Source organism: Rhodamnia argentea, chromosome 6, assembly GCF_020921035.1.
Source record: "Rhodamnia argentea isolate NSW1041297 chromosome 6, ASM2092103v1, whole genome shotgun sequence".
Classification (NCBI taxonomy): domain Eukaryota; kingdom Viridiplantae; phylum Streptophyta; class Magnoliopsida; order Myrtales; family Myrtaceae; genus Rhodamnia; species Rhodamnia argentea.
Genome location: NC_063155.1, coordinates 26,909,931 through 26,937,894, shown reverse-complemented (window position 1 = coordinate 26,937,894; position 27,964 = coordinate 26,909,931). Strand labels below are relative to the sequence as shown.

At 39.4% G+C, this 27,964-nt stretch overlaps 2 protein-coding genes across 6 annotated transcripts; both read right to left on the bottom strand.

Annotated features, from left to right (window-relative positions):
- Positions 1-1,675: 1,675 nt before the first annotated feature.
- On the bottom strand, positions 1,676-15,787 carry LOC115726780 (importin-9). Of its 4 annotated transcripts, none has more exons than XM_030656843.2 (33): positions 15,436-15,787; positions 14,181-14,242; positions 13,560-13,652; positions 12,465-12,636; positions 12,026-12,141; positions 11,222-11,308; positions 10,999-11,115; positions 10,834-10,897; positions 10,593-10,735; positions 10,235-10,282; positions 10,078-10,146; positions 9,769-9,844; positions 8,568-8,698; positions 7,914-7,973; positions 7,683-7,752; positions 7,537-7,601; positions 7,395-7,456; positions 7,194-7,317; positions 7,060-7,117; positions 6,866-6,978; positions 5,826-5,903; positions 5,657-5,719; positions 5,439-5,534; positions 5,228-5,337; positions 4,359-4,548; positions 3,839-3,953; positions 3,172-3,284; positions 3,023-3,100; positions 2,661-2,726; positions 2,455-2,578; positions 2,235-2,287; positions 2,070-2,146; positions 1,676-1,972 (listed from the first exon to the last, which is right to left on the bottom strand). In XM_030656843.2, exons 1-33 carry the CDS (start codon positions 15,560-15,562, stop codon positions 1,918-1,920), a joined length of 3,075 nt encoding a protein of 1,024 aa, XP_030512703.1. In that variant the 5' UTR covers positions 15,563-15,787; the 3' UTR covers positions 1,676-1,917. The 4 variants fall into 4 exon arrangements, 3 of the variants coding, with proteins under 3 accessions (XP_030512703.1, XP_030512696.1, XP_030512692.1); XM_030656836.2 differs by having other exon boundaries at positions 1,676-1,968; positions 2,066-2,146; positions 2,235-2,285; positions 2,450-2,578; positions 15,436-15,786; XM_030656832.2 differs by having other exon boundaries at positions 2,235-2,285; positions 2,450-2,578; positions 15,436-15,786.
- Positions 15,788-18,055: 2,268 nt separating this feature from the next.
- LOC115727956 lies at positions 18,056-26,171 on the bottom strand. 2 transcript variants are annotated; one of them, XM_048281290.1, is made up of 2 exons: positions 25,776-26,171; positions 18,056-19,191 (listed from the first exon to the last, which is right to left on the bottom strand). In XM_048281290.1, the coding sequence occupies exons 1-2, from the start codon at positions 26,093-26,095 to the stop codon at positions 18,354-18,356; spliced, it is 1,158 nt and encodes a 385-aa protein (XP_048137247.1). In that variant the 5' UTR covers positions 26,096-26,171; the 3' UTR covers positions 18,056-18,353. The 2 variants fall into 2 exon arrangements, with proteins under 2 accessions (XP_048137247.1, XP_030514143.1); XM_030658283.2 differs by lacking the exon at positions 25,776-26,171 and adding an exon at positions 19,485-20,075.
- Positions 26,172-27,964: the final 1,793 nt, after the last annotated feature.

Here is a 27,964-nt window from a genome sequence, read left to right as displayed (position 1 = left end):
TACTGCCTCCTGCAGTTTGGCAAACGTTTACACATCATGTGGAAAGTTTACCACGCTGAAAGGTCTTCATGACAGGCAATTCCATCTGACATGATCTGAAGATCAACTGATGCATGGGTTGGTTTAGAGGATTCTGCTGAAGCTGTCTTCACCTAGGTTTGCGGTCTTAAGCTGTGGAAGGCTTTAGCTAGTTGTTGACTGAATAACTAACTTTGGCATCGACACGTTTTATACTATGTTCCAAGATGTGAAATTAGTAATCCTCTCTGGCTCCGGCTTAAACATGAGTCTATCATTTTATTCTCTGAAGTTGTGGCTTTATGTGACATTTCCATCAGCCATGATTGTAGGAAAGAGGTGTTGCCTCTTCTTGTATGCGTAGTTGTTATTTGAAGAACCAACGAGGTATATTAACTAATAAGTCATTTTCGTTTCGTTGTTGGCAAGAAGGGATATATCCTCCTTATTGCGACATTTCTTAGAATAAAACCTTCAAGACAAGCCGATGCCTTTAAAATGCACAAACAAATTTTAATCTCAGTTTTATTACCATTCTTTTATGCTATGGTTAAAGATGTGTGATATCAAATCGAATTTGTTTTCTATGAGCTAATGTTGTCTTCATGGAGATCATATAGCTTCTGCTTTATTATGATTTTATCACTTCCCTATCTGAAGTTGTGGATTTTATGTCATCAATCTACTTATCCTGGTCAAAATAGGAGAATGATAATGCCTCATTGTGCATAAGCAGGAAGAAAGTCTTGCTTACTGTGGTGAGTTTTAAAGAAATAGAATAACTTTTAAGCCAAGTCGAAGGTTTAGAATGCATGAATGAGATCAAGGGCATATTGCTCTGGCTGATTGCCATAATCCTGTGTACGATGATGGTAATTACGTTGTTATATGTTTGCTCGAGGACTTAAATGGGGAGACTTGAAAGAAGAAAGTTTCATCTTGCCGCCATGTTTGAAGGAGTTCATTGCAGATTGAAGTGTTTCTGGCGACTGTCATTGATTCTAGTTTAATTGTTGTTCTCGCCTTTTATCTTATTGGAGACTATTTGTGTGTTCCAATATAATCTGAAGGCTTAGTAGTTTAGGAGGAGTGGAATTGGTGGATTACTTGACTACGAATCGAAAGGTGCTGCATATGCTAAAAGACTGTTTGTTATCGGAAAATTGTGGATTTTGATTATTCAAAAGCGGCGGTGAAAATGAGTTTTAGCACGAATCTCTGTACTTGGGTCAAATGGAACCTCTAGGCCAAGTATGATTGGAGTCTGATCTTGGTGTTACGCCGCAGTACCTGAGGCAATGGCACAGTAATGGGATTTTGCAAGAGGACTTCCCTATGCCTAAAAATCCCGAAGAGTCATTTGCATTATGTTAGTTTAATGTGCATGCAAGTCATTATTTTCTCTGAGGGTAAAGCTAGAACTCCATCAACGTTCCTTTTTGGTTGGTACCCTCTCTGTGAATGGATCCAACTCAACTCTGACCTCTAAGGGCAATCTGCATTTAGCTGGTGCAGGTGGTTCTTTTCTTATTAGTGATGGGAGTGTGATCCAGTGAAATGAACTGATGTTGGTTTAAAAAAAAAAAAAGCAGAGTATTGGTTTCCTCGCTTGTATTATAACTGATGACAATTGGAATTCTGGCTTTCACATCATGGGGAAAAAAACAGTTGGAAAATGAACTTTTCCCCCTCCCCCTTGGATTGCATGTAAATATTTCAGGGCAGAAGGTATCATTCCTTAACAAGAGACATCGCCTTTACAAAAGACAGATACTTCGACTTTACAACCTCAACCGTCAAAAAATTTCCACGTTCAGGTCTGTCAAAGAATGCTCAACACCGACAGCTAGAAGAAACCTTAAGTAGGAACAATATATTATTGTCCGAAACAGAAACTTCTCAGCGACCAAGTACTGCTTGAATAGCAGTGCGTTGAGATTGCGTTAGATTCTGCGAATTCACAATAATCACAGATGGAAATCCATGTGTTAGAGAAGAAGAGAAAGGATATTAAAACACATGCAGCTAAAGAGTTTGATAGTCATACAGGCCAGAGATGATCGAACAGATTTCTGTTGCTCTCGGAGAACTTAATGAGAAAGTCCACCAGGTAGTTGGCCAGATTAACCTATATTACATGACAAGACGTTTTAGAATGTCGGTCATAATATGCATAAACCAGATAATACATCTAGGACGTAAGATCCATCAAATACCTTGTTTATCGGGTCGTCAATACTTGAAAGGTCGTCGTCATCGCCATCTTCCTTTTGAAGCTCATAAGACATTCAAGAGTATGATCAAGCAAGTCAGGTGATAGTCCATTATTTTCCTCTTTATTTAGTGTATCACTACTTTTCACAGGAACAGTCGGTATTCAATCCAATATATTTGAAGTAAAGGGAACTTAAAAACGGAAATAAAATTGCACCTCATCAAATACTCTGGCCATCGCCTCAAACTGTGCATATCCTGGTCTGTCAGATGATACAGCAGCAGCTGCACGTAATATGTCTTTGTCACCATCCGCTGGTTCCACTTCTTCCCACTCCGAATCCTCCTGCAAATATGAGTTTAAGGCGAAAAATCCTCAACCCTTCATAATACTACAAATCCAACTGAGTCAGAGAGATGAATCCAACCTCTTCATCACCAACCGGAGCTTGTTCTTGAATTTCAATCAAAGCATCAGCAAGCAAAGCCAGTATCTACAGTATGGAGACAGTAAAGCAGATTTGTGAGATTGTTGGACAGTATAATTTCTAGCTGGATCATGAAGGATATAGTGCGGAACAGTAATAGCCATGAGTCATAATGTGACGATTAAATGACATTATGAGGTAATAAATCGATGTATGCCGGCAGAAGATATGTCAATTCCAAGGATTTGGCAACCATGATTAGGGATTAAGGTAAGTATAGCAGAATTGCTTTCAAGACCATGTTCCACGTTCTCCTCTACAATGAATACATCTTATAAACTGAAAATGGTCAAAAAGATTACTTTCGCTGGGAGTGGCATCAAAGTCCACTGGTCTGGAGCTGACTTGGCCTTTAAGCGAGTGGTTATCCCTGTGGCAGACTTCACATGAACTGCAATAAGCTAAGGAGCTAACATGATTCTAAATCAAAGTAGGCAGCAGAAATGGAAACCTGAATTAGGTAGCCTTGGACATTAATTTTCCCCAATTCACCATGCATTGTGGAAAGTAAAAGAGCCAAAGCAGTGGTCGTCACTTTGATTTGGTATGATCCCTGAATCTCCCCTGCATTTGATTTAATTGCAGATTTGGGTAATATATCTAACTTCCTTAAAAGTAAGAAGCATCCACATAAAGTCCCGAGGCAATTTGAAAAGACAACGGCACGAAGGAATCATTTCCTGAATTGAAGTTATTTTACAATAGTGTAGTCACCTAGACACTACTAAGGAGTACCTTCTATCAACAAAGATGACAAGTATTTAGAAGGTAAGTTCTGGCAAACCAGATAAAAGCTTCCATTGGTATTTCACTGGAAAAGATAAAGCACATAAGAGGCCTGTAGAGATCCAGTTCATGGTTTAAAAGTGCCACAAAGTAGAAGTCCACGGAACAATCCCCCAGATTGCATAGAAGCGGCAGACTCACTCTGGAGATGAAGAGGACGTGCAGTTCAACTCCAGTGCATTTTATTCCTAATAGTACTTTGTGTACTGTATAGGAATCCAAGAATCAGACTGAAAGAAAAAGTAGACAACCATCCCATACTCCATTTACAGTAGTGCAGAGCCGCCACTTTAACCATGCTTGGACTTCAGAATCTAGCAAGAAGCGGTTACCTTGCAGCTTTGTCCATTCAGACATCACATATGTGAAGGCATTATCATAACCTTCGGCTGGGACTGTCATAAGCATGTCAATAAATTGTTGCACATTGGGAACACTTATGTGAACCTGCAACATTTTGAAGAATGACAACCAAGACACTGCCTGATATTCAGAGATGAAAAGGCTAAAGATATTTTAAAGAAGCACAGTGGCTTGTTTGAGATGTAAATTGGAATTCTCACAAGCAATTACAAGTCACAGGGAAAAGGAAGGAAAAATCTCTCCTGGAGTCAAAATAATGTTCTTCATGAATGGCATATTAGAATTTGCATTACTTTAGATAGAAGCTTTGGCTGGACAGGTGCTGCTGGCGCACACAAATTACTGACTAGTTAATAAACCACAATTTTTACAGATTAATCAATGCTTTCTTGAAATGAATAATATCATACCAGAAGAACCAATTTCAGAGATAGTGGAGGTGGAACTATATAGCACTATCACAGAGTTTTGAAGGATGAAGTACCTTACCAATCTAGCAAATATCAGTATCAAGGAAGTTCTCAACCCAGCTATTTCAGCAGACTGCATGCGTCTGACCAGAGCAGCTGCCATGTCCCAGATATGTGGTGCAATTTGCTGTGGCAAGTGCAAAATAAGTTGCAGAATATAGTTCCCGACAAAAAGAGACCCAGAGCTTTCCAACGCAGGATCTAGAAGCCTGCATCATGATACCGATACTAGATTTGAGATCCACTAGAAGTACAAATGCACATGCACTCCAATAATTACTGACACTGTGAAATGAGGTATTCCAATCAGGACATGACATTTCAAGTAATAGCCAGTCATTCCATTAAGTAAGTTCAAGATCAAGTAGCATTTCCTTCCATGTTGTAATTTACAGAACAAGTACCGAAGTAGTTAACGGGAGAAAAACCATTGAAGCTTGACCCCCATAGATTTGGCCGTAGTAAACTTTCATGTAGCTGCCATAAAATGAGCGCACGTTGCAGGGTAAAGACATGTCACTGCAGTAGCATTGTCACAGCCACATGCTGCTGTTTCATTCTACATTAAAAAAATGAACAAAATTGATTCTTACAGTGTGCATGTAACATCATTAAATCTCCAAAAACCAGGATAATTGACGTTCAACGATAAATTTTTATGAATAAAAAACTAAACCAAAATACTTCAAAGCTGCATCTAACACATATGCCGTTGGTTTCTTCTATTTCTTTCTTTCTTTTTGGGGTGGCAATTTCAACTAAAACAACTAAATGCAAAAATTAAACATAAAACAACTTCAACAACTCCAAACAATGATCTCCACAATGCTGATCAATATAAAGCCAGAAAATTGGAAGGGTTTATGAGAGAAAGAAAATCTCCACAACCTCGAAGCTACATCTAGCAAAGATCTCATTGTGAACCCAGAATCACCACCCCAAGCAAGCACATCCTGCCTCCCCCCCGAGACAAAAGCAGCCAAGCATTCCGTTGCATTCTAATAAATGGCATGGCAAAGCAGAAAATTACTTAGTCACAAAGAGAATGCCATCAGGGTCCTAGCAGACAAAGGACACAACCCATGAAACACTTTAGCACCTGCATTTCACCATGGTCTTCACTTTGAAGTATTATACGAATGACAGCATCAAAACATGCATCGGATATCAATTTCACTGCATCAATAGGAGAATTCTGTACATTGTAGCACCAGCAGTAGCCAAGAATATAACAATTAGAAAGAACTTTCAGCAGAAAATTAAAGTTAACATATTAGTGAGACAGAGAAAGGATTGAAAAATTAACCTTAGAAATACCTTTAGTAGCATGGTCAACAGATCCAAGGATCCAGCAACTAAACCATCAGGTTGTTGTTGGGGCTAAATGTTGCCATCAGGATATATCACAACCAACAAATAATTCAACCACTGAGATCAAGGCATGCTAAATTGCATCATAATAAAATGAAACCAATTAAAGTCCTACCGTATTTAGGACTGGACCTACAAAAGGCAGAACCCGGGAAATCAGTGGGTGGACGCAACCGGGAGAATTTTTTATTGCCTGGTCAACCATTTTATAGAACAGAAGTTCCAATCAGAAGAGATACCAATATTAAAAGCATTATTTTGTCAATGGAGTCATCAAGGTTATTGTTTCAGCATGATGACTCGATATAGAAAAGCACCAGGACTAATAAAAGACGAATTAAAACCTTTTGACATTTTCAGATTTCTCAGCAGTCCACTGTAGGAATTAAAGCATCTTGGCAACAAAATATAAACTTTACCCTGGATATTCTAGTTTTCAACATCACAAGCACCGATCAGTGATTCTCTGTGTCAATAATTTAATATGAAGTGATTGGAAACGGCTAAGTTTGGCAAGGACCACATCCATCAATTTTACAAGTTTTTATTTACATTCAAACCGTCATATGGACTACCAATTAATGTACTTCATTAGTTACCAGCACCAATCCCACAGAAGCCATTAACCAAGCCTTATGAGCAGTGCCTAAATGCAGAGGAACTAGAATTTACAAGCATTTTGTATGATTTTCTGACATTATCATCATACTGCAATAGTAATCAAGAATATAGGGAAAAAGAATCCCGCAAGGCCACGATCCTCACGATGCATTTCAGATGTCTGAAATAAAATCATAGATTCTCGAGTATGGAGAAGTTGGAAATTTCGATGATTCAAAGAAGGTATTGACAAATTTTCAGATGGAAAAAGTTATAGATTAAAAAAACACCCCACATTAATCAGCAGAAAACAAACTAGGTACAGCAGACAATCAAAATATAAGGAAATTGGAGTAGAACCAACAAGCCATTTTTAATATAAGGCTTCACGTAATTGATGCTCTGCTCCTTACATAGCAACTAACATAATAAACAACATCATACTGAATAACTGAATATGAATGAGTGACATAATAAAGAAAATGATTATGAAATAAAGAACAAAAAACTTATCAGGACCCAATACCTAAGGACAGCATTTCAAAATGTAGTTACCTCCAAAACCTCAAGTGCCTCACCACTGACAAATGGATCTGAAATGTTAGATGCCCAAGTGTTCAAGAGGATGGGAGAAACATTAGGCTCCACAGCCACTATAGCTTCGCAGCCTAAAGTAAAGCGAAGAAGCTAGTTTAATGGCATCCAACATGAAAGTGTCAATTGAAAGCAAAAAACTAAATAAGAAATACCTGCCATAATTGCTGCTCTGATTGTTTCGAGAACCAAATGCAATGTCTCATCAGATGCCTGTGAAGAAAAACAAACAATTTTTGAGCTTAAACATCAAAATAAACTTTATGGAAAGCATACTAGCTAGTCTTACTTGACTAAGGAGATTTGTAAGTGATGAAAGCAATCCTATTATGTGCGGGAGAACAATTCCTTCATTTGCCTTGGTTAGGAGTAGAGAAAGGGCATGGCACGCACCTACTTTGACAGGTGGGGGCCTGTTAAGAGAGTAGTATTACCATTAGACAACTCAAAATTTCTCTCCCAAATCAAATTGTCAAATAGAATCACTTACACATCCATGCTAACCGTTGTGATAGATGCATAGAGAAAATTATCAAGAACTCCACGACTGATCTGAATGGTACGAAAACTAAGTAAGAAAATACTCATACATGACACGACCTAGTAATTTACAAAGGAATTAGAATAATTACCACAGAGGAGAACTTAGCAACTGACACAAAAATACGTGCATATAGAAACGGATATTCATGTACCCCTGTTAACAAAAAGAGAAAAGCTCTGTCTGTTCCCTGAATAACAGAAAGGTAGGAAGAGGAGCAAATGATAGGATGTTTACCAGCCCCAATGTCCTCAGAGATCATCTGCTCAATCAAGCTTCCTATGTTGCCACTTACCAATCCAGAAACCTGTCACGACACATCAGCAGAAAAGACAAAATCACACTAAAAATAAATTACTTTTAACATGCGCAACAAAGCGATCACTGTGTTCACTGGAATGCAATTAAATGTAAAAGATGGTGCCACACGAGCGCATGAGAGAGAGAGAGAGAGAGAGAGGAACAAACCTCAGCTTCAAGCAATTGTTCAGATAGTGACGCCAAGGCAAAAAGAATGGCCTCCCTCATCTGAAAAAAATGAATTACTACAAGAATTAAAGGGTGAATGAAGAAAGCAAAATAGGGATAGTACGAACGTGAAAGGACATGGACCGTAACTGGAGTTGTGAATATGAGAAAGGTACTTTCCAAGAAAATACTGTGCAAAGAAAGGATGACCACATGACAAATTAGGAAAAGAACATCACTATAGTATAGCATTGCTCATCTCTTCATGTCACAAATTTCGATGATTTTCCTCTCACGGTTCAGAGTGATAATTCTCCTATCCAATTGGGTTGTGTCTATTTTGCTTTCAACTACTATAAAGCAGGTTAAGGAAGATATTTGCAAATTGGTAATTAAGCTCACATGGTAGTTTGTTGTCAAATGCAATTTGTTACCTACTAACAAGGAGGGTGCAAAGCTGAGATACGAAAAAATAAAAAAGAGGACGTAAAATGTATTCAGGTACTTAAATGGTTTTTTCGATCCAAATATAAATTCAGAAAAGAGATGACAAACCCTTATAACTTGCAAATAATAAAGACCCAGCACATTAACAAAGTAAATTACTTCTTCAACAAGTAACAAAGAATAAAAAGAAAAGAGCTTCAATCTTACTCGCCACCAACCAGTAGAACTAGCACTCTTGTCATGCACGGACTCAGCAAATCGTCTTTTTGCAGCCTCAATAATGGCATCAACACCTTCTCTGCCACAGGAACTAACCACCTCTTCTAGTAAAAGTGCACCTGCAGACAACAGATCAGGGAATCCAACTGTGAAGTTTATCTAACTACGGTAACAATCATAAATGGAAAATCACATTCAGGTATACCATGGTATAAAAAATTTAGTTCAGGCATGAAAGAAACAGCTAGGTCTCTCTTGCCACTGAAAGTAGCTGACACTGTGTAGTTGATACAATTCAAAGCAGAACGTCATCATTATCCCCACTCATTTAACCACACAATACTAACAATAGCAAATGTAACAGTACTCGGGAGAGAATATCATACATTGGCTTCATAATACATCACTTCAATTATTATAAACAGAAGTTTAGCATGGAACACAGCCTTGTTTGCCACTTTTTACATTTGCCAATAGGGGCTTTTATATATTTATTTCTATTTTTATATAATTATTTCTTTTCCCTCAATCGGTTTTTCTTATATTTTATTTATTTTTGGGTTCATCAACCGCCGACCCCAACTAGTTTGGGATAAACGTAATGTTGATGCTGTTGATGTTGTTCCAAAATAAACAATTTACAGGACTCCACCCCTCCTCTGTCACTTTTTATAATTGTAACATTTTCATGAAGTGATCTATGCTCTAGGGAACTTCAGTTTGACCCATCAATGCAAGAGACACGGATGAGTGTCTACTGTTTTTCCTTCAATGTTTCATATTTCATCCCAATGTAGTTTCTTATGACGAACTGAGCTTATGCAGAACCAACAGATAAGGTAGGAAGATATTTTTACTCCACCGGGTGGACACTCATGCAATCAACTTTTTCACGTTCTGCAACCACTGAAAGGCACCAGTAGAGTGAAAACATGGAATATGACATTGCTTTCAGTTTGCATATTTGACAAAAATCAAAACACAACGGCACTTAAGTGACAAAAGTTACACCAGACCCAAGATCCAGCATGGACAGCCACCTACCTATAACTCTAAATTATTGTAAATGACATGATCCTAGTAATATAGGGGAACATTTGGTCAAGCTCAAGTACCATAATATTGTATAAGAGTCAATTTACCAGGATTCCACAATTTTACATTGTCTGGGAAAATATGAACAGCTTACCAGAAACACGACAGCTATAAGTAAGATCATCCTCATTAGCCACGAATTCATTGGCATCCTCTGACCAAGTATGGACCTACAGAAACACAAACGCAAAGACACGTACTTAGTTTAATCTATATATATATATATATATATAGAGAGAGAGAGAGAGAGAGATCAAATAGACTAATGAGGTCATAGTTATCATGCAGCCGAAGGATCTCTAGCGATTGAAGTTTCCAATTCAGAATCACACTCAGATAGATGATTAATGGAAAAAGTGTACACCATCTAGGTTTAAGCAGAAAATGCACAAATTGTATGTACCTGTTGTTCTGTCATTTGCAGGAAAGCCAGAGTGTAATATACCAACTCGTTGATATTATTCATCATAACCTACAGGGACAAATTCGCAAATATACAACACGGAAAAAATAACAGCAAAAGAAATATCTGACAACCACGGGTGTTTAGGTTGGCAAACCTTCACAAACTTCCTGCTGCTCACAATAGTCAATAGAAATTCAAACAACTGTAAAATCAAAAAATGAAAATGAGAATTTGAAGTCAAATGATAAATATGTACGCAAGACGCAAGAGAAAAATATATGAAAATAGAAAATGGTTCTTGCACAACGCTGGCTTTGATTGAGCTACTACATTTTGAAAAATTAGGATGTCCGTTGATATTTCTCCAGGTGAAGTCAAAGGCGAGACACTCCACCAACATTTCATTCATTATTCATGTCTCTCATGAGATAGCAAGTTTGGGAATGGGGAAGTTAGGACATTGAAACATCTAGACATGTAAAAGTTAACAATAACATAGAAAGACAGTTAACCTGAATGATAAAGAAATCAAGACTCTTCTCTGCACCATCCGAGTCATAGCTTCCCTGATAAGGATATTCTTGACCTTTAATTGATGATTGCAAATACACTTCAAGAGTGGATACAAATGTTTGCCACAAAGGTCCCATGATAACTGCATGAGAAAAGAATATTTTGAGTCAAGTCAATATAGAATCAGAGGAGCTCACAAAGCTAAAAGATACATTCACAAGATAACTTTAAGTAACATACCCACAAATTCACCTACACCAATGCTGGGAAAATTCTGAATTAGCTGATTTAAGCACTTAAGAACCTGGGTGGAGAGATGCAGAATATACACAACAGTTAATTGCCCATTCAACTCAAGAAGATACACATCCAGTCCAACACATCTCATGCCATTTCCAAACTGACCTCCATTCTAATGCTCCAATCATCAGGATCTTCTGATGGCACTGGCTCTCTTAAGATAATATTGAACTCATCCATCCATGGTTTGAGAAAAGAATTTATCATCTCAGTGGTCTCACTCTGGAAAAAAGAATAAACACTCCCCAGATCAGATAACCAACAATAGAGTCAAAACTAGTTCTAGCATATTCCAAATGATGAGAAAACAAATGAGGTCCATTATTACCTTATAAACACCACTCATTGCCCCCAGCACAGAGACACAAGAATAAACTATTGAAAGGGCCTTTGCACGCAAATGTTTGTCATAACTCTGTAACAAATTCACAAAAAGCAAAAGACACATTATAGAGACAGAAGATTTTCATCATCTTTTGAGAGTTTAATTCCCAAGGATTTAATGAAAGACCTAAATGAAGTGATGGAAGTCATAGAACTTTAATCACTTTAAACATAGGAGGGAAGTACAAAAATCTTTATGGCTTCTGTAAATTACAAGTCCCAGCATCAAATTTAGAAAGAAGATCACATGCTTGCTCATAAGCACTATGTGGCTTCTTAATTTTCGTAAAACACAAAATTCAAAGGTTTATAAGTTATATATTTCGCATGAAGAATTAGTACTTGCCAGCAACTAACCATGTGCAAATGAAGTCATCAAAAAGTTGACAAGCAAAGTTGCCCAATGACGCCATCACATTTGAACAAGTAACAACATCATACAGACATACAGTACCAGTAGAGGCAAGCAACACAACAACAAAAGCTACTGTAATCCATAACCAATTCTAGAAATACTGGTATTTGCTGATCAAATTGAAGATCTGCAAGAAATGAAAATCAGTTAAATTAAGTTATAACTCAAAATGCATGCATTCACAATTGCAACAGGATTTCGGAAAGCTAAGCTCAATGGACGGAGCGTCCCACTGGTCCTTATTTCAAACTCCAAAAGTGCCTACTGATTAAAAAAAAAAAAGAGGGCCAAAGTCTGAGAACAACTTCAAGCAGAACATACAATAAAACAAACCTGAGGTGAAGATACAATCTTATGCAAAGTAGGGAACAAGATAGGAACTAATGTCGGCACCACCGTATCGTCAAGATCTTCGGACAGAAGCGACAGGCATTTGAGAGCCCCTTGCACTACAACATTCAGCAAAATCCTTGATGTCGATCAAAAGTTTATAAGACCAGGAGTACCAAAATTTACAAATAGAAAGAACAGGAAAGTAGAAACCTTATAGAACTTCCAAAAAGAAGTAACTATAATTCTTTCTCTAAAATTGCAATTGGTTAACGTATAACCTCAAAAAATATTATCCCGTAGAAGCTTTTAAAATTCAAATATATTCACGAAATATGTCTCCTAATTTGAAGGATAATTAACAACTCAGAAGCCCACAGCATACAGGTAAGCAAAAAGAATTCATGTAAAAATGATGATGGTGCAAAAATGGAACAACTACCTCGTTTCATGTTAGTTTGATCATTAATCAGCATCAGAAGGTTAGGCAATAACTCAGGCCAATCCTCCGGCCAATCATAAACTGCGATGGATGCGACTGCCATACTAACTGCCGTGCAAATTTTTCTGTGAGAGTCATCCAGTGTCATCAGAAGATATTTGCGTATAACTGCCTGACAATTGATCAATAATGTTATTAGCTTAGACATTCAGAACATGGCATTTATCGGTTCAATATCATCATCGAAATAACAATTGGTTCATCATCTTATATCTTCCAAAGACGCGTGCTGAAACAAGTATTTCCTCCATGTCCAACATGCATATCACAGTTATTAGAGACCTAAAGGCACCCCACCTCCACCAAGAGGGGAAAAAGACTCCATTCTTTGATTAAGTGAGAATTTTGGTGACCTAGAGAACTGAATAGAGGAGACAGAAGCAATCAATGTGATTGGTCAACCTGACCTATGATTAAGGACAGCTTTCTCCACACACCCACTCTAAATCTACGACCAACTACAGACATCATCTCCCAAAAATAGCCCCATCTGCACCCATTCATCTCACCATTTACAAAGCAACATTTGATAATTGAAGAACCCTAACTCATGACCCAGCCTACAACATCTATGAGAAATGGATTAAGTCAGTTTTGCAATATGGCGAATGACGATGGCATTTCTTTCCCAATCTCTTTGGTATCACCACAGGTATTGCAAATAAAAATTTTCTGCTCTATTGTTCCTTAAATCTTTGCTCATTGGGTCAGGTGGAAGATTCACTAGACAAGCCAAAAAGATCGGAGTAGACTCACCTGTCCTTGGGCCAAAAATTCAAGAAATCTGGTAACACTACTCAAGCACCTTCTTTAGACAGTAATGCCTCTTCAACTCATGCTAGTAGGTTGGTAAACCTTATAAAAAATTCTAGACATCAATGGTTGAGTGGACCTACTCACAGAAAAGAAGGGTTGTGCAACCTAGGGAACCTTCTAAAATGAGGAGCCAAAAGGACAAATATGAGTTTATTAAGAAGGGTTATGTAGAAAAGAACAAGAAATAAGTCTACTTATTATCGTTGGCGTAAAGATTACCTTTTCGTCACTTGAAACCAAAGGATGCTCAAAAGAATCCTCACCCTCTTGCCAGTGTTTCTTAATGAACTGCTTCAACAGGACAGCAGCTAGGTAGAAGTACGTTAATTTTTTACAACATAACAGCCCAAATAGAGGTTTGACCCAAAAAAAAAAAAAAAAGACAGCCCAAATAGAGGTTACAATACGCATTGGATAACTAGAAGCAGAGAAGAAAGACTATGCTGGAATAGGATGCAAGGTTTAACCCTTCGTTTTCTTCATACATAACCACGCATTGATTTCCCTCTTTTATGAATAAGATGTCGTCAAGACAATAATTGTTGATCGTTAAGGGCATTTCCTCTTTCTATGAATAAGAAAAAAAGTAAGTTTGCTTTCCTGTCAAAATCTAAAATATGTACGTGTCAATAGTTGTATGTTGTAGAAGTTTCAGATATTTCGGATACAAAAGAATTCACAATGTGTGAACCACAAAATACAAAGGAAGCAAAAAGTACAAGCCATTCCAGACACACATTAATTAATTAGCTAGTTAACTAAGATAACGCGTATTTATTACTACGTGATGATAATGATAAAATAAACTAGCACGTGACGCGAGTACTAATATTAGGATATCTGGCGCAATCCAAACTGGAGCTCCCGGTTGGCTGCGACTTTTGATAATGCACTTCCAAAACCTGTAAAGTACAAAAGATAAATGCTATCAATATATAACCTCAAATGATGAGAGCGACATAAGTTATTTAAGAGCAAGAGTGAGGAAATGAACACAGTATGGAAGTTATTTACTCATCCTAATAGCTGACAGTAAAAACTTAGGCAGGTCAACCGTAGGCGAGATTAAGGAAGACGAAACTACGACATCACCAAAAAGGAATCTTCTTCATTTAGCAAAATAGTAAGTATTCTTTTTCTAGAGATGTGTAACTAAATTAATCCTTTTAGTTGTAAAATCCGTAAACGGAATGCTTCATTTACCTATGTTACAGCTGCCCCTTTGAAATGTGCCACTTGCACTTATGTCTCTTTACTTTCATCTGGGTATACTTATTACCCACAAAAATTCTATTACTTCCCTAGCAGCGAAGGATTACCAGAATCGTTTGCCTTCTCAAGCTATACCTTCCCCATTTGACATAAGTTGCTTACAACTATGTCTCTTGACCTTTAATGAGGTATACGTATTTCCACAAAAATACTATCACTTCCATAGCAGTGACTTACTTCAAAGAAAATTCCTAGCTCTCCAGGGCATTGGTGCAAAAGAACACATGACTAACCAGTGGACCCACAAAGCAAACAAAATCTGCTGTACAATGGATCCAACAGTGTTGTTATCTCTTCCCATATTTCTCCTAGGAGTTTTCATAACCGCCCCCTCACACAATGCCCAGCACATCTCGACAATTTGATTCATGGTCCATTCAAAATTACACAGATTCTCTACGTCTTCATGCCACACAACAATTTTGATATCTCTTCCCATGTTTCTCCTAGGAGTTACTTACTCATAACAGGCCCCCACCCACTCAGATGCCCAGCACAACAACATCTTGACAATTTGACCACCCATGCCCCATTGAAAAATACACAGATTCTTGACATCTTCTTGCCATGGATAGTTCTCTCTTCCGATAGCACATTAAAACGCGAAAACTAATGCAGTAAATGACCCACCAGCAGCTACTAACTACATGGGCACCCCCACACACACAACCAATGCTCGAACTCGTCCACGCGAGCATTCTCGAACTTTTATCAACCCAACAAACATCAGGCAGGCAAAAACCCAGTAACGGGGCGAACAACTTCTGCACAACAGACAACACATGACGAGAGACAGAGAGAGCAGCGAATCATCAGAGAATACCAGGTTGCAAGGACGCTTGCTGAAGCGAAGCCTCGGCGAAAGCGCGGACGTCGTGGCTGGGGTCGAGAGTAGCGGACAAGCAGTTCAGCAACCATTGCTGATCCCGATCGACCGTCGATGACGCCATCAGCTTAAAAAGAGAGGGAGAAAATTCGTACGAGAAGAATGGAATTCAACCGTTCTTTCAATTTTTCACTTCCTTCCGTCAGACGAGGTTGTGGCTTTGTTGCTCTCAGGCGAAGGAATCGCTGTGGAGGAGGCTGAGAGCGGTCTTGCTGGGGATTGTTTTGGCGGGGGTTTTGGGAAATGACAAAAGGAAGTGGAGCGATGTTTTACTTAGGGTTCAGATTCAAAAGAGAGAAAATAAAAATTGAATCTTTGTTTTCATAAGTACAAAATTTATGAATTTGTTTTGTCCGTGGTGCCTTCCTATTGTTTGGCGGTCGGACGGGGAGCAGGACCATGATGTCCGGGCGTCCCTTTTCGCAGATTTTCATTCAGACTCCGTTTGGCAATGATTCCGATCCTATGTTTCTGTTCTCAAAAACAAAAAAAGATCATAAATATGTTTGATAATGAAAAAAAAATGATTTTGATTTTGATCCCGAGAACACGATGAACTCCTTCAGTAGTTCGCCCCTTGCCGCGATTCACGAGCTCCACTACCGCTATTGTTGTCGCACTACCCCCGGTGAGTTCCATTTGTGAAAATGGTATATTCGAATTGTGCATATGACTATCAATATTTAAAAATAGAGAAAAAGCCACAAAAAAATCTTATATTATGCCCACCGTGATATGTTTGGCCCAATCTTTTTTTTTTTGTGATATAAAAAATCTCAAATTTATTTTCGCGTGACACATTTACCCCAAAGTTTTACAATGCGGCACATTTGTCTCAAAACTTTTTTTTTATACCAGAAACCCTAAATTTGTATTCGCAAAACACATTTACCACAAAATTTGAAATAAAAGTGTCACACGGATATAAATTTGGGATTTTTGATATCACGAAAAACTAATTTAAAGTAAATGTGTCACACGAGTATAAGTTTAGAATTTTTTGTATCGCAAGAAAAAGTTTGTAATAAATGTGTCACAGTGAGCATAATTTAAGGTTTTTGGTAGTGTTTTTTTTCCTTAAAAAATTTTAAAAAGTGCCCAATACTTTTTGCAAAATAAAATAAAAAGTGGAAGTGCCGCAAAATAATAAGCAAGGAACCAAAAACTAAGACTAATGTTTGGGTTCACTGCTAATATAACTTAAAAGAAAAAAAATCATCGTTACGCCTTAGATATCGTATAAGAAAGTCCAACTTAAAAGTTTTAGCCGATAAGTGGGGGGAGACCGCATGAATATAAAAAGCATACAAAATTTATTATTAAGTGATGCGAGACAACGACTTTAACAGATTCCATCCCACAAATAAAGGGTCGTGACCCGAGCATGCTAATGGTGGCTACTCGGCTCATGCACACACTCACTCAAATGTTTGGCCATTGCACACGAGAATCTACTGGTCTTCTATTCATGGCATGGATGAAGAGCATGTACAACACCCCGAGGTTGGCACAGTTGTTCAGGGGTGCTTGAGAATTTTCCACCGGTTGCGTGCAAATTAATCTAGGTCGGGGCCACTTGCAAATATCAAAGGTCTGGACATAATCAGCTCCGGATGTGTTACGCGGAACCAAGCGATCGAACAATAAATAGACAGAATAAGAAAATAAATCGGACACCAGATGTACGTGGTTCGGTCATAGAAACCTACGTCCACGGGGAGAGTAGCAACAAACTCCACTATAGAACGAGCGATACACAAGATTACAAGCCACACTCGAATTACTCAAATACTTTCGGTGTTTTCTTACCCCAATTACATCAAAAAACACACATAGTGTTTAGTTCTCAACTTCTGGGGAAATAATCTTTCAATCTCTTAAAGGAATTACACAAATCTAACCTCAATATTTAATTGGTTTCGACACTTGAATTCTTGATGTAATTCCACGAACAAAACAAAGTCCCAATATCAAGCACTCGCTTGGAAACAGCGCTTCAAGAACTCACGCAATGCGGTGATAATTTATATATACGAAACCTACTTGACCGAATATTGGTCTTGAAGTCCAAGTTTGACTTTTTCAATTCTTTACGTCATTTCCGCACGAAGAAAAGGATATCTACAATAGATTTAAGTAACCAAATAGATAACAATTAAAAGATTTCCTTATCTTTTAATTCTTCTTCCTTTTTCTAATCTTAGACTTTTCTCTTGTTCTTTTTTTCATGATAACAGTCCAACATATCTTCGGACCCCATCCTGCCAATACATCACCGACTGCAACAAGGAACAGCTTCCATTCTTGATCAAGATTCGGATAACATTCAACTTTATCTTGAGTCAGATTTCGTCTAACAGGTTTAAACTCGAGGCACAATTTCAGCAGGATGCTTGTAAGATATTGCACGGGCTTTTGCATAGCAGCATCCATATGACCATACCCCCGAATTATTAAATAAAAGAAAAAGTGTATGCTCTTCACATGCGGTAGCCGTACCTCTAATCTTTAAAAGAAGCATGCTTCAAATGAAACTAAAGCGCTGTCTTGTCTAACCTTAACCTAAACTTCTTATCCTTACTTCTTCTTACTTGCATTTCTCCATTGATTATTCTTTCATGGATAGACGGGGACAACATAAAAAGTTCTCCCTCATTGCTTTATATCCTCAAGGATAAAAATTACAATAATGTTTTTTTTTAACAGCGTAGAAGATTGATCAGCACTGGACGGAACAAGTTCAAACCAGCAAGCATGTCTAGCACAAGAACTTAGCTAAGCTTTTATGGACACCAGTCACAAAAACATCAAATATCAAACCCACAGAAAACAGAACAACAGATGAAGAAAATCTGTCACTCCCATTTGCTCCTCACTTGGTGAGTGTGCTTGAAGTCGTAGGCCAACACCAAAGTCCCACCCATCCTCTTCAGCACGAAGCTCTCCACCAGCACATAACACCCAAACCTCTTCCAACCCTCGTTCGACCCGCTCTTCATCAACTCCCTCACCCTCTTCTCTCCCTCATTCACCCAGCCCACCCTCTCTTCCTCCCACCTCATCCTCTCCACGATCGCCATGCTCAGTCCTATCGCCCCTCTGTTACTCCTAAACCATATCGCTCCGTCACTCGCATCGCCCTTCCCGGCTTCCTCGCCAAACACTGCGATGGCCTCCTTCTGAACGAGCACATCCACTTCCACATCACTGCCTTCGTTGCCATAGTTCTCACAGGCATGGACCTGTTCCCATCTCTGTTGCAGCGTCATCTCGTAGAACGGCGACGTCTTGATCTGCTCCCCGACCTCCCCGTCCTTGACGAACATGAAAGGGCAGTACCACTTCCCCACCACCACCGGGTCCGACCTCTTCCTGTCGATTGAGATGTCGAGGCTCGGGAGCTTTGACCTCCGAGAGTCGTCCACTCCCAGCGCGTCGTCGTCCAAGAGGAAGTTCTTGGGCGTTTTGCCACGGAGGGTCCAGCCTTTCCTCTTCAGGAATCTCGGAGGGTACCCATCCACGGCGACGGATTTAGCGTGGAAGCCTCCAAAACCGCACATAGTCTCACGCCGGTCGATCACGAACTGCTGGTATATGTCCTCGGGATCCAAAGGGCTCGGCTTCTTGTCTTTAACGTATCGGAAGCACAAGCAGGTGCCTTTGTCTTCTTCCCTCGAATTACCGTGCGCTTCCCTACACGGCCATGCAAAGATAGAATGATTTAGTACTTTCTGAGAACTGCCATCAACATAAATATGCAATAAGCAGCTGAACTTTAACTAAAAACCTATTTGCTAACTGACGTGATAAGATGTAGCTTCAATTGTTGCAACAAAAGCGAGTTCTTGCATAGATTTTTTTCACACCCTCAGCATCATCCATCCGATGATATTCCCCTGTCCTATTTATAAAAACCAACAGATTCATCACCTCATTCGAGAACAGACAGGAAGTGAAACTCTTCAAAGTACTCAGAAAGATCATACCCTTTATGCTTCCCGCGACGCCGAATCACATAGTACTGATTGGAGGACAAGGGCCGGCCGACGACTGGGATCATGAACACCTCATCGCTGTAGACCGTCGTGCTCGTGCCTCCCTGGCCATCACCGTGGCTCTCCGTGTAACTGACTGTGAGGTCCTTGTTCTGAGGGAAGGGGAAGTCGTAGAGCTCGCTGTCCTTGCACAGCCCGAAGCAGCAGAAGTTCTGGGCTTCCTCGTCCTGGATCACCAGGTATCCAGAGCCCGGCCCTGCCGGCGGAGCCTCCGAGAGGGCCTCGGGTTGCTTCCGGTACATGGACAGAGGCCGCGTCACGTACATCTTCCAAGAAAAGAGAAAAAAGAAGGAACTTCAGTATTCTAGTATGTAGTCTTGAAGCGTCGGAGATTTGTTCATCTGCGTGAGAAACATTAGTTTCATGAAGTACTGCCTCCCATTTATAAGAAGTTGGCGTTGCAATGTCAATGATCAAACCGGTTGTCTTGTATCACAAGGGAAAGTGGGCAGAAATTTCTTCCTCGGTTTGGTGGTCGGTCGTGATCAGCTCTGTTGACCCGGCGAAATCGATTGGATGTTTTGACCAGCAAGCAAGCTGTTGAAATATTAACACGCGGAAACTAATCGGGATCTTGCAAATAAGTCAATGCGAAAGCACAAAAAAAAAACGAAAACGATAAAGGACACCGGAGATAACGTGGTTCGATTCGAATATCGATACCTATATCCACGGAAGAGCCAGCACGAACAATCTACTATAATCGGAGAATCGAAATTACAATCGCTCAATACGCTCGTATTTCTCGTATCTAAATTATACCCAAACCCTAAGTGTTTACAAATAAAATAACTTAATTGGATATAATAAATTCACGAACAAATCTTTTCTCTTCAGACTTCTTCGTGCTATCCGAAAAACGTCTCCGTCTGCTCGTCCTTTTCTACGAAGATTACTCTGTGCTGCGTCTTTTTTTGTTTTGTACGGCTCGTCGTGCTCTCTATCTTGGCTATTCAGAACAAGGCTAGAAGAAGGGCCCACAAAATGTTCTTTTTGACCTTATATCTCTGGCGGCTAGTGCAGGGTAGAAATAAAAGCCAAGAAACCCTTGTTCTTTTGTTTCTTTCCTGAAAAAGACTTCTCTATCCCTAAATAATGAATACACATATTTATAACACATGTGCCCCTTATTTTGTCCTGTAGTGTCCAATATTCACTTTCTGTGGAACACGTCCTCCATTGCACGAGATTCAAAGAACTCACTTCTTGATTGGTCAAATCTTACATATTTAACAAATCAATCTATACCCGTATACAAATTCAAATTCGAGACATAATTAACACAAGCGAATCGTGAGATAGACTAGATATTTTCATTCAGGATGTGTATCATATCATCACGTGCTGACTCGTCTTCTTCGAGTTGGCTCCACCTTATTCCTCGGTGATCTTTGAAACTTCCATGGCACGCTTGCGTGGTCCTTGAGATTTCTGATTTTTTGGATTAGTTTTGTCCATTGCCCTTTTGTCGTTGCACGGGAAGGAACGAAAACGACGACAGCCCATAGGAATATCTAAGCTATCCAGGGAATTTTCACCGGTCACCATTGCTGATCCTGATCGACTGTTGAGGACGCCATTCATGGGAAAAGTAAAAGAAAATTCGTACACGAAGAAAGAAAATTCAACCATTCTGTCAATTTCGCTTTCTTCCAATGTGATTCGTCCAAATATAAACATTTGGATAAACAAAGATGGGCCTACCAATTCTGCGTGCGATTAAGAGTGGTTATTTTTCGGAGAAAACACTGACAATGAGGATTAAAAGTTTTTACGATTAAGTATATAATGATGAAATAACTTAATCACACAAATCAAGTTAAAATATTCAATTGCGTAAGTTAAAAGTTTGAGGATTTATTTACACATGTGACATAAGATTAAGACAACAATATTTTCCTTTCTTTCATTTTACGGATACGTTGAATTCCTCGTAATAACAACATCAAAATAAAGATGTTTCTTTTGGTTTTTTTTCTTATGAATGATTTTAAAACAACAGTATACTCTTATGCTTTTCTTTGTAATGATCTAACACGAGTAGAATTCCATTCACTAGTAACGTAGGTCATTGCTTGCTTTTTGGCTTACTTAGGGATACCTGTAGCGTACCACACACACTCAAACGGTTGGCCATTGCAACCTAGAAGCTATGGGAAAATTGTCAAAAAATCCTAAATTTTTTTGTAATTTTGCCAATTCAGTCATAAACCTTTTAAATTTGTCGATTTAGCCATATCGGCCAAAATCACCGACTTGAAGACCAGCCGTCCTATGCAGCACCGCCGGCATTGACATGGATAATTTTTAATAATATTTTAATATTTTTTAAAATATTTTATTGGTTAGTTATTTTTTCCATTTTTTCTATTTTTCCTTTTTATTTTTCCTTTTTCCACTGCTAGCCTCGGGTGACGGCCACCCTCGCTGAATCGAGCGAGGGTAGCCCTCACTAGTGCAAGCGAGGATCGCCCTCGCTCGATCCAATGAGTGCGGCCTTGAGGCTAGTTGAGGGAAAAAAAAAGAAAAGGGAAAAAAGAAAAACAGAAAAATAAAAATAAAAATATATATTACAAAAAATATTGAAATACTATTAGAAATTATCTACGTTAGTGTCGGCATCTACGTTAGTGATTTTCAGCTAATAAGAATGAATCGACAAAGGAAAAAAAGATTTAGGACTGAATCGACAAACTTAAAAGATTTAGAACTAAATCGGTAAAATTACAAAAAGTTCCATACTTTTTTGACAATTTTCCATTGCACCCTATAAACTATAGGTCTTTGTTTCGAGGCATCAATGAAGAGTGCGTACAACAATTCCGGAGTTGGCACATTTGGTTGTGGTGTTAGCTTCTAACTCAAAAATTGGAGATTGTTCCTTCGAGTCCCATGAAGTATTTGCAAACTGCTCTGGGTTAGGCGAAATGCACACGCCAAATGTCCGAATTGATCCATTTATGGTGCTTGCAAGGTGTTGAACGAGCTTCTAGATACTGCATCTTCAGGCCTATGTGCCCGAAATGTAAAAAGAGAAAAAAAGATTAGTGCGTTGGAAGTTCTAAAACTCATCAAGAAAGTGCAATTGAGTCCTAAACTTTCAAAAAGTATAATTGAGTCCTAAAATTTGATAGAAAGTGCAATTAGGTCCTCGGACTTTCAAAAGCACAATCAAACTTTAGTGAATCAAATCCTTCCGTTGATTGAATTTTTGAAAATTTAGAACTCAATTGCACTTTCGTGACAAATTTTAGGACTCGATTGCACCTTTTGAAGGTTTTAGAACTTAATTACACTTTATTAATAAGTTCTAGGACTAGATTGCACTAATTATAACTTAATTGCACTTTCATGACAAGTTTTGAGACTTCCAATGAACTTATCCCCAAAAAAATAAAGAAAAGAAGAAGAATGCCCAACAGTTTCAAGTGAATTGTATATGGTCTGCAGTGGCCAAACCTTTAGTTTTTGAAGAAAGTATCCTTGATATTCAACTATAGCGTTTGGTTCGGCTTTGAGAAAATACAAATGCTGAAAGCCTAAAGCCCTTTAGGGGAAATGCGAATTGCATTTAATAAAAACTCATTTGTGAAGCTAACTTTGGGTTACATATTGTTTGTCAAACTTCTTCTTACAAAGGGTTTTGGCTGCAATTTTTTTATATTTTTTTTATTAAAAAAAAAACTCAAACCCTTCGTAGTAGTCGGTGAGCCAGATTTAGCGCCGACGGTTGACGTCTAAGGTTGCACGACTTAGGGGAAACCCTCGGCGAGGGCCGCCTAATGTCGCGTGACTCGAATGAGGTCAATTTGGGTCATCACCTTAGGCAGCCCTTGTTGGGGTCACGAGACCTTCGCCTAAGGTCGCGAGATCCGAGCAACGATCACACGAGGTTGCGCGACTAGGTGGTGGTCACTTAGAGTGGTGTGACCTCGTTGGTCTCTAGCGGGCCTCTCACCGGCTCCACGCCGATTAGATCTAACCTCGCCGGCCTCCTTGTACACAGAAGTCTGAACAGTAACAACAAAGGCAAAATCAGAAAGTGAAAAAATTAGTGAGGGTAGTTATGCAAGAAAAAAAAATCATTTAACCCTAAGAGTGGCCTTTTGCAAATATTGAAAACGAAGGCTACTAGCCTTGGGCTTTTAGCTTTGCCAAGGAAGCATTTTGCCAAATGCTTAACCAATAGCTGAACCAAAGGCCTTAACTTTTTCCTAGAACTCCTTGGAAAAGCTAAATCATTCGCAGCTAAATGTAATTTCTTATTGCCTTAAAAAAACCTGAAATTCTTACCCTTATTTCTTACTTACATTTTTCCATCGATTACTCTTCGCGGATGGACATGGATAACAACAAAAGCCTAAAGCCAATACAACAATACTGACTCCTTACTCTAGTTTGTTTGGTTCAGCATTTGGAAGAGATTTTGGAGCTCTAAAGTTCCCCGACCACAATAGGTATTTAGGAAAGTTGCGTTTCCGGAATGTGATTACAATTGTTTTTTCTTTCAATTTTACCCTAGCTCAAATTTCATAATTCCGAAATATCCTCAAAAACCCTAGTTTTGGCAGCAAAGGACTCGACCGCCGGCGAACCGGGTCCTAGGCAAGGGTAGTCGCTGAAAGTTGGCCGGAGGCTAGATCCGGCTGCCCGTGATTGGCAAGTGCAAATAGTTTAAAATTTTTTTAAAAAAAAATTAGTAAAAGTCCTTTTTTTGTTCAAAACTAAAAGTCCTTTACAAAGTGTAGTTTTTACCAAATGACATTTATGTCAAAGTTGCTTTCCAATGTGTTTTTAAAATACATTTTATTGGACAGTACTTGCATTTTGGAAATCTCTTTTAGCCTAAAAGTATTTGCATTTTTCCAAGGACATTTCCCTAAAACTAAACAGGCCATATATGTGGAAACGATTACAATAATATAATTTACAGCATAAATGAAAGAACGACACTTGAAGGAACAAGTACAAACCCAGCATGTCTAGCATAAGAACTTCGCTAGGTTCCCATGGACACCAGTCACAGAAATGGCAAGATCAAACCCACAAAGAACAGAACAGTGATGAGGAAATCTGTCACTCCCATTTGCTCCTCGCTTGGTGAGTGTGCATGAAGTCATAAGCCAACACCAAAGCCCCGTCCATCCTCTTGAGCACAAAACTCTCCACCAACACATAACAACCAAACCTCTTCCAACCCTCGCTCAACCCGCTCTTGACGAACTCCTCCGCCATCTTCACCCTCCCTGTCTTCTCTCCCTCCTTCGCCCAACCCGCTCTCTCTTCCTCCCACCTCATCCTCTCCACGATCGCCGTGCTCAGTCCTATCCCTCCTCTCTTACTCCCAAACCACATCACTCCGTCCCTCACGCCGCCCTCCCCGGCTTCCTCGCCAAACACTGTGATGGCCTCCTTCTGAACGAGCACATCCACTTCCACATCATTGCCTTGGTTGCCATAATTGTCACAGGCATGGACCTGTTCCCACCTCTGTTGCAGCGTCATCTCGTAGAACGGCGTCGTCTTGATCTGGTCCCCGACCTCCCCGTCCTTGACGAACATGAACGGGCAGTACCACTTCCCCACCGCCACCGGGTCCGACCTCTTCCTGTCCATCGGGAAGTCAAGGCTCGGGAGCTTTAACCTCTGAGAGTCGTCGATTCCCGGCGCGTCGTCATCCAAGAAGAAGTTCTTGGGCGTTTTGCCATGGAGGGTCCAGCCTTTCCTCCTCAGGAAACTCGGAGGGTACCCATCTGGGGCGACGGATTTCGCGTGGAAGCCACGAGACCCGCATATGGTCTCGCGCGGGTAGATCACGAACTGCTGGTACATGTCGTCGGGATCCAAGGGCCTCGGTTTCTTGTCTTTAACGTAGTTGAAGCACAAGCAGGTGCCTTTGTCTTCTTCTGTCGAATTAGCATGCGCTTCCCTACACGGCCATTCAAGATTAGAATGGTTTAGACTTTCGGAGATATACATAGAAAAAAGAAATGTGGTAGAAGCAGCAGAACGTTACTAAAACTTATTTGCCAAGCAACGCGATAAGGTGTAACTTCAACTATTGGAACAAAAGCGAGTTCTTCCATTGATTTTTTCACACCCTCCCAATATCCATCCAATAATATTCGCTTGTCCTATTAGCAGTTATCAACGTATTCATCACCTAACTCAAGAACCGACAGAGGAAGTGAAGCTATTCAAAGTGCCAAAAAAAGATCAAACCCTTTATGCTTCCCGTGGCGCCGAATCGCGTAGTACTGATTGGAGGACAAGGGCTGGCCGACGACTGGTATCATGAATACCCCATCATTGTGGACCGTCGTGCTCTCGCCGTGGTGCTCCGTGTACCTGACTGTGAGGTCCTTGTTCTGAGGGAAGGGGAAGTCGTAGAGCTGGCTGTCCTTGCACAGCCCGAAGCAGCAGAAACCCTGGGCTTCCTCGTCCTGGATCACCAGGTATCCCGAGCCTGGCCCCACCGGCGGAGCCTCTGAGAGGGCCTCAGGGTGCTTCCAGTACATGGACAGAGGCCGAGTCACATACATCTTCAGAAAAAAAAAATAAAAAAATTCCTTGATATTTCTCTACGCAGTCTTGAAATGTTGGAGATATGCTGCTTTCCTTTATGCGAGAAACATTAGTTTCTTGAATTAACGCCCCTGTTTATAACAAGGTGGGGTTGCAATGTCCAAGGATCAAACCCGGTTGACTTTTAGTACGAGGGAATGTGCGCAGAAATTTCTCTACCAGTCCCGTGCACGGTCGTGATCAGCTCGGCTGACCCAGCGAAATTGATTGGAAGGCGCGGCCAGCAAGCAAGCTAGCAAGAACCAGAGTAGATATCTTTAATTAGATATCGTATTCCTATACACAGTCTTCGATTGGTTCTGTTCATTTGACTTTTTATCTGTAACATGGGAAGGATCAAACACGACGATAGCCCATTAAGAATTTTATGTTTTTCTAACGAATTTCACCGGTCCAAAGTCTTGGGCAAGTAGTTCAGCAGCCATTGCTGATCCTCATCGACTGTCAGATGACGCCATTCATTAAACAAAAAGAACAAAATTTGTACGAGTAAGAATGAATTTTCGACAGCTCTTTCCATTGACTTTCTTCGTGATAAGGTTGCGGTTTCCTTGCTCTCAGCGGGCTGAATCGCTGCGGAGGCTGACAGCGGTTTTGGAGTTTTCTTGTGGCGGCGGTTTTGGAAATGCCAAAGGAAGTGGAACGATGTTTCTGCGGTCGGACATGGACTGGGGATGTCCGTTTGGAGCAGATTTGCGTTTAGTTTTTTGCAAAAATTATGAAAATGATATGTATAAATGTGAAAACAGATATCAATATGCGAAATGAAAGCTTTCAAAAGTTCCGAATATTTATTTTACGGTAAAAGACAGGGATCATTGTACAAAATGATTCATGAACTTTGACTCAATTTGTAAATTTGTCAACTTTTAATTTGCTCAACATGGTGCATGAACTTTAACCCGACTATCCATAAACTTTAATGTATTTGATATGGTAAATATGTAGGGAGAAGCGTCAAAAAAGTCTTAAACTTATTGCATTAGTGCCAATTCAGTCATAAGCATTTTGCATTGGTATCAATTAAGTTCTAAACCTTTTATTTGTGCTAATTTAGTCCTAAACCTTCTGTATTATTGCCAATTCAGTCATAAATCTTTTACATTTATACCAATTGAGTTAATATGGCCAATTTTGATCGAAAATCACCGATATGGACATCGATTGTTTTACATGGCACAACTAGCGCTAACTTGGACATTTTTTAATATTTTAAATAATTTTTTAAGCATTTTTTTGGTTTTTTTCAAAATTATTTTTAAAAATTATTTAAAATATAAAAAAATATTTAAAAAAATATCCACGCTAGCGCCAACCGGGCCATGTAGAATAATTGACGTCCATGCCGATGATTTCTAATCAAAATTGGCCAAATTGACTCAATTGGTATAAATACAAAATTTTTAGGACTAAGTTGGCACTATTGTAAAAGGTTCAGGACTGAATTAGCACTAATAAAAGGTTTAGGACTTAAATGGCACCAATACAAAAGGTTTAGGACTAAATTGACACAAAAAAAAAAGTTTAGGACTGAATTGACACTAATGCAATAGGTTTATGACTTTTTTGATACTTTTCTCTAAATATGTAATTTAGCTACTCTATATGAGAATGTTTAATATTATCTTAGGTTGGTCTCTGAGAATTCATAGAATGTTTGCTTCAATCATTGCCTTGCCACTACACTTGGCCAACCTTTGGCTTTGATGTCACTGTTGATTTTTTTTTCCTTGGGAGCAACCGAGGTTGGAGAAACCTTGAGCAAAGCTGAGATGCCTAGTCCTTGTTATCCGATATAGCATGTTGGGTGGTGATTATGGAAGGTA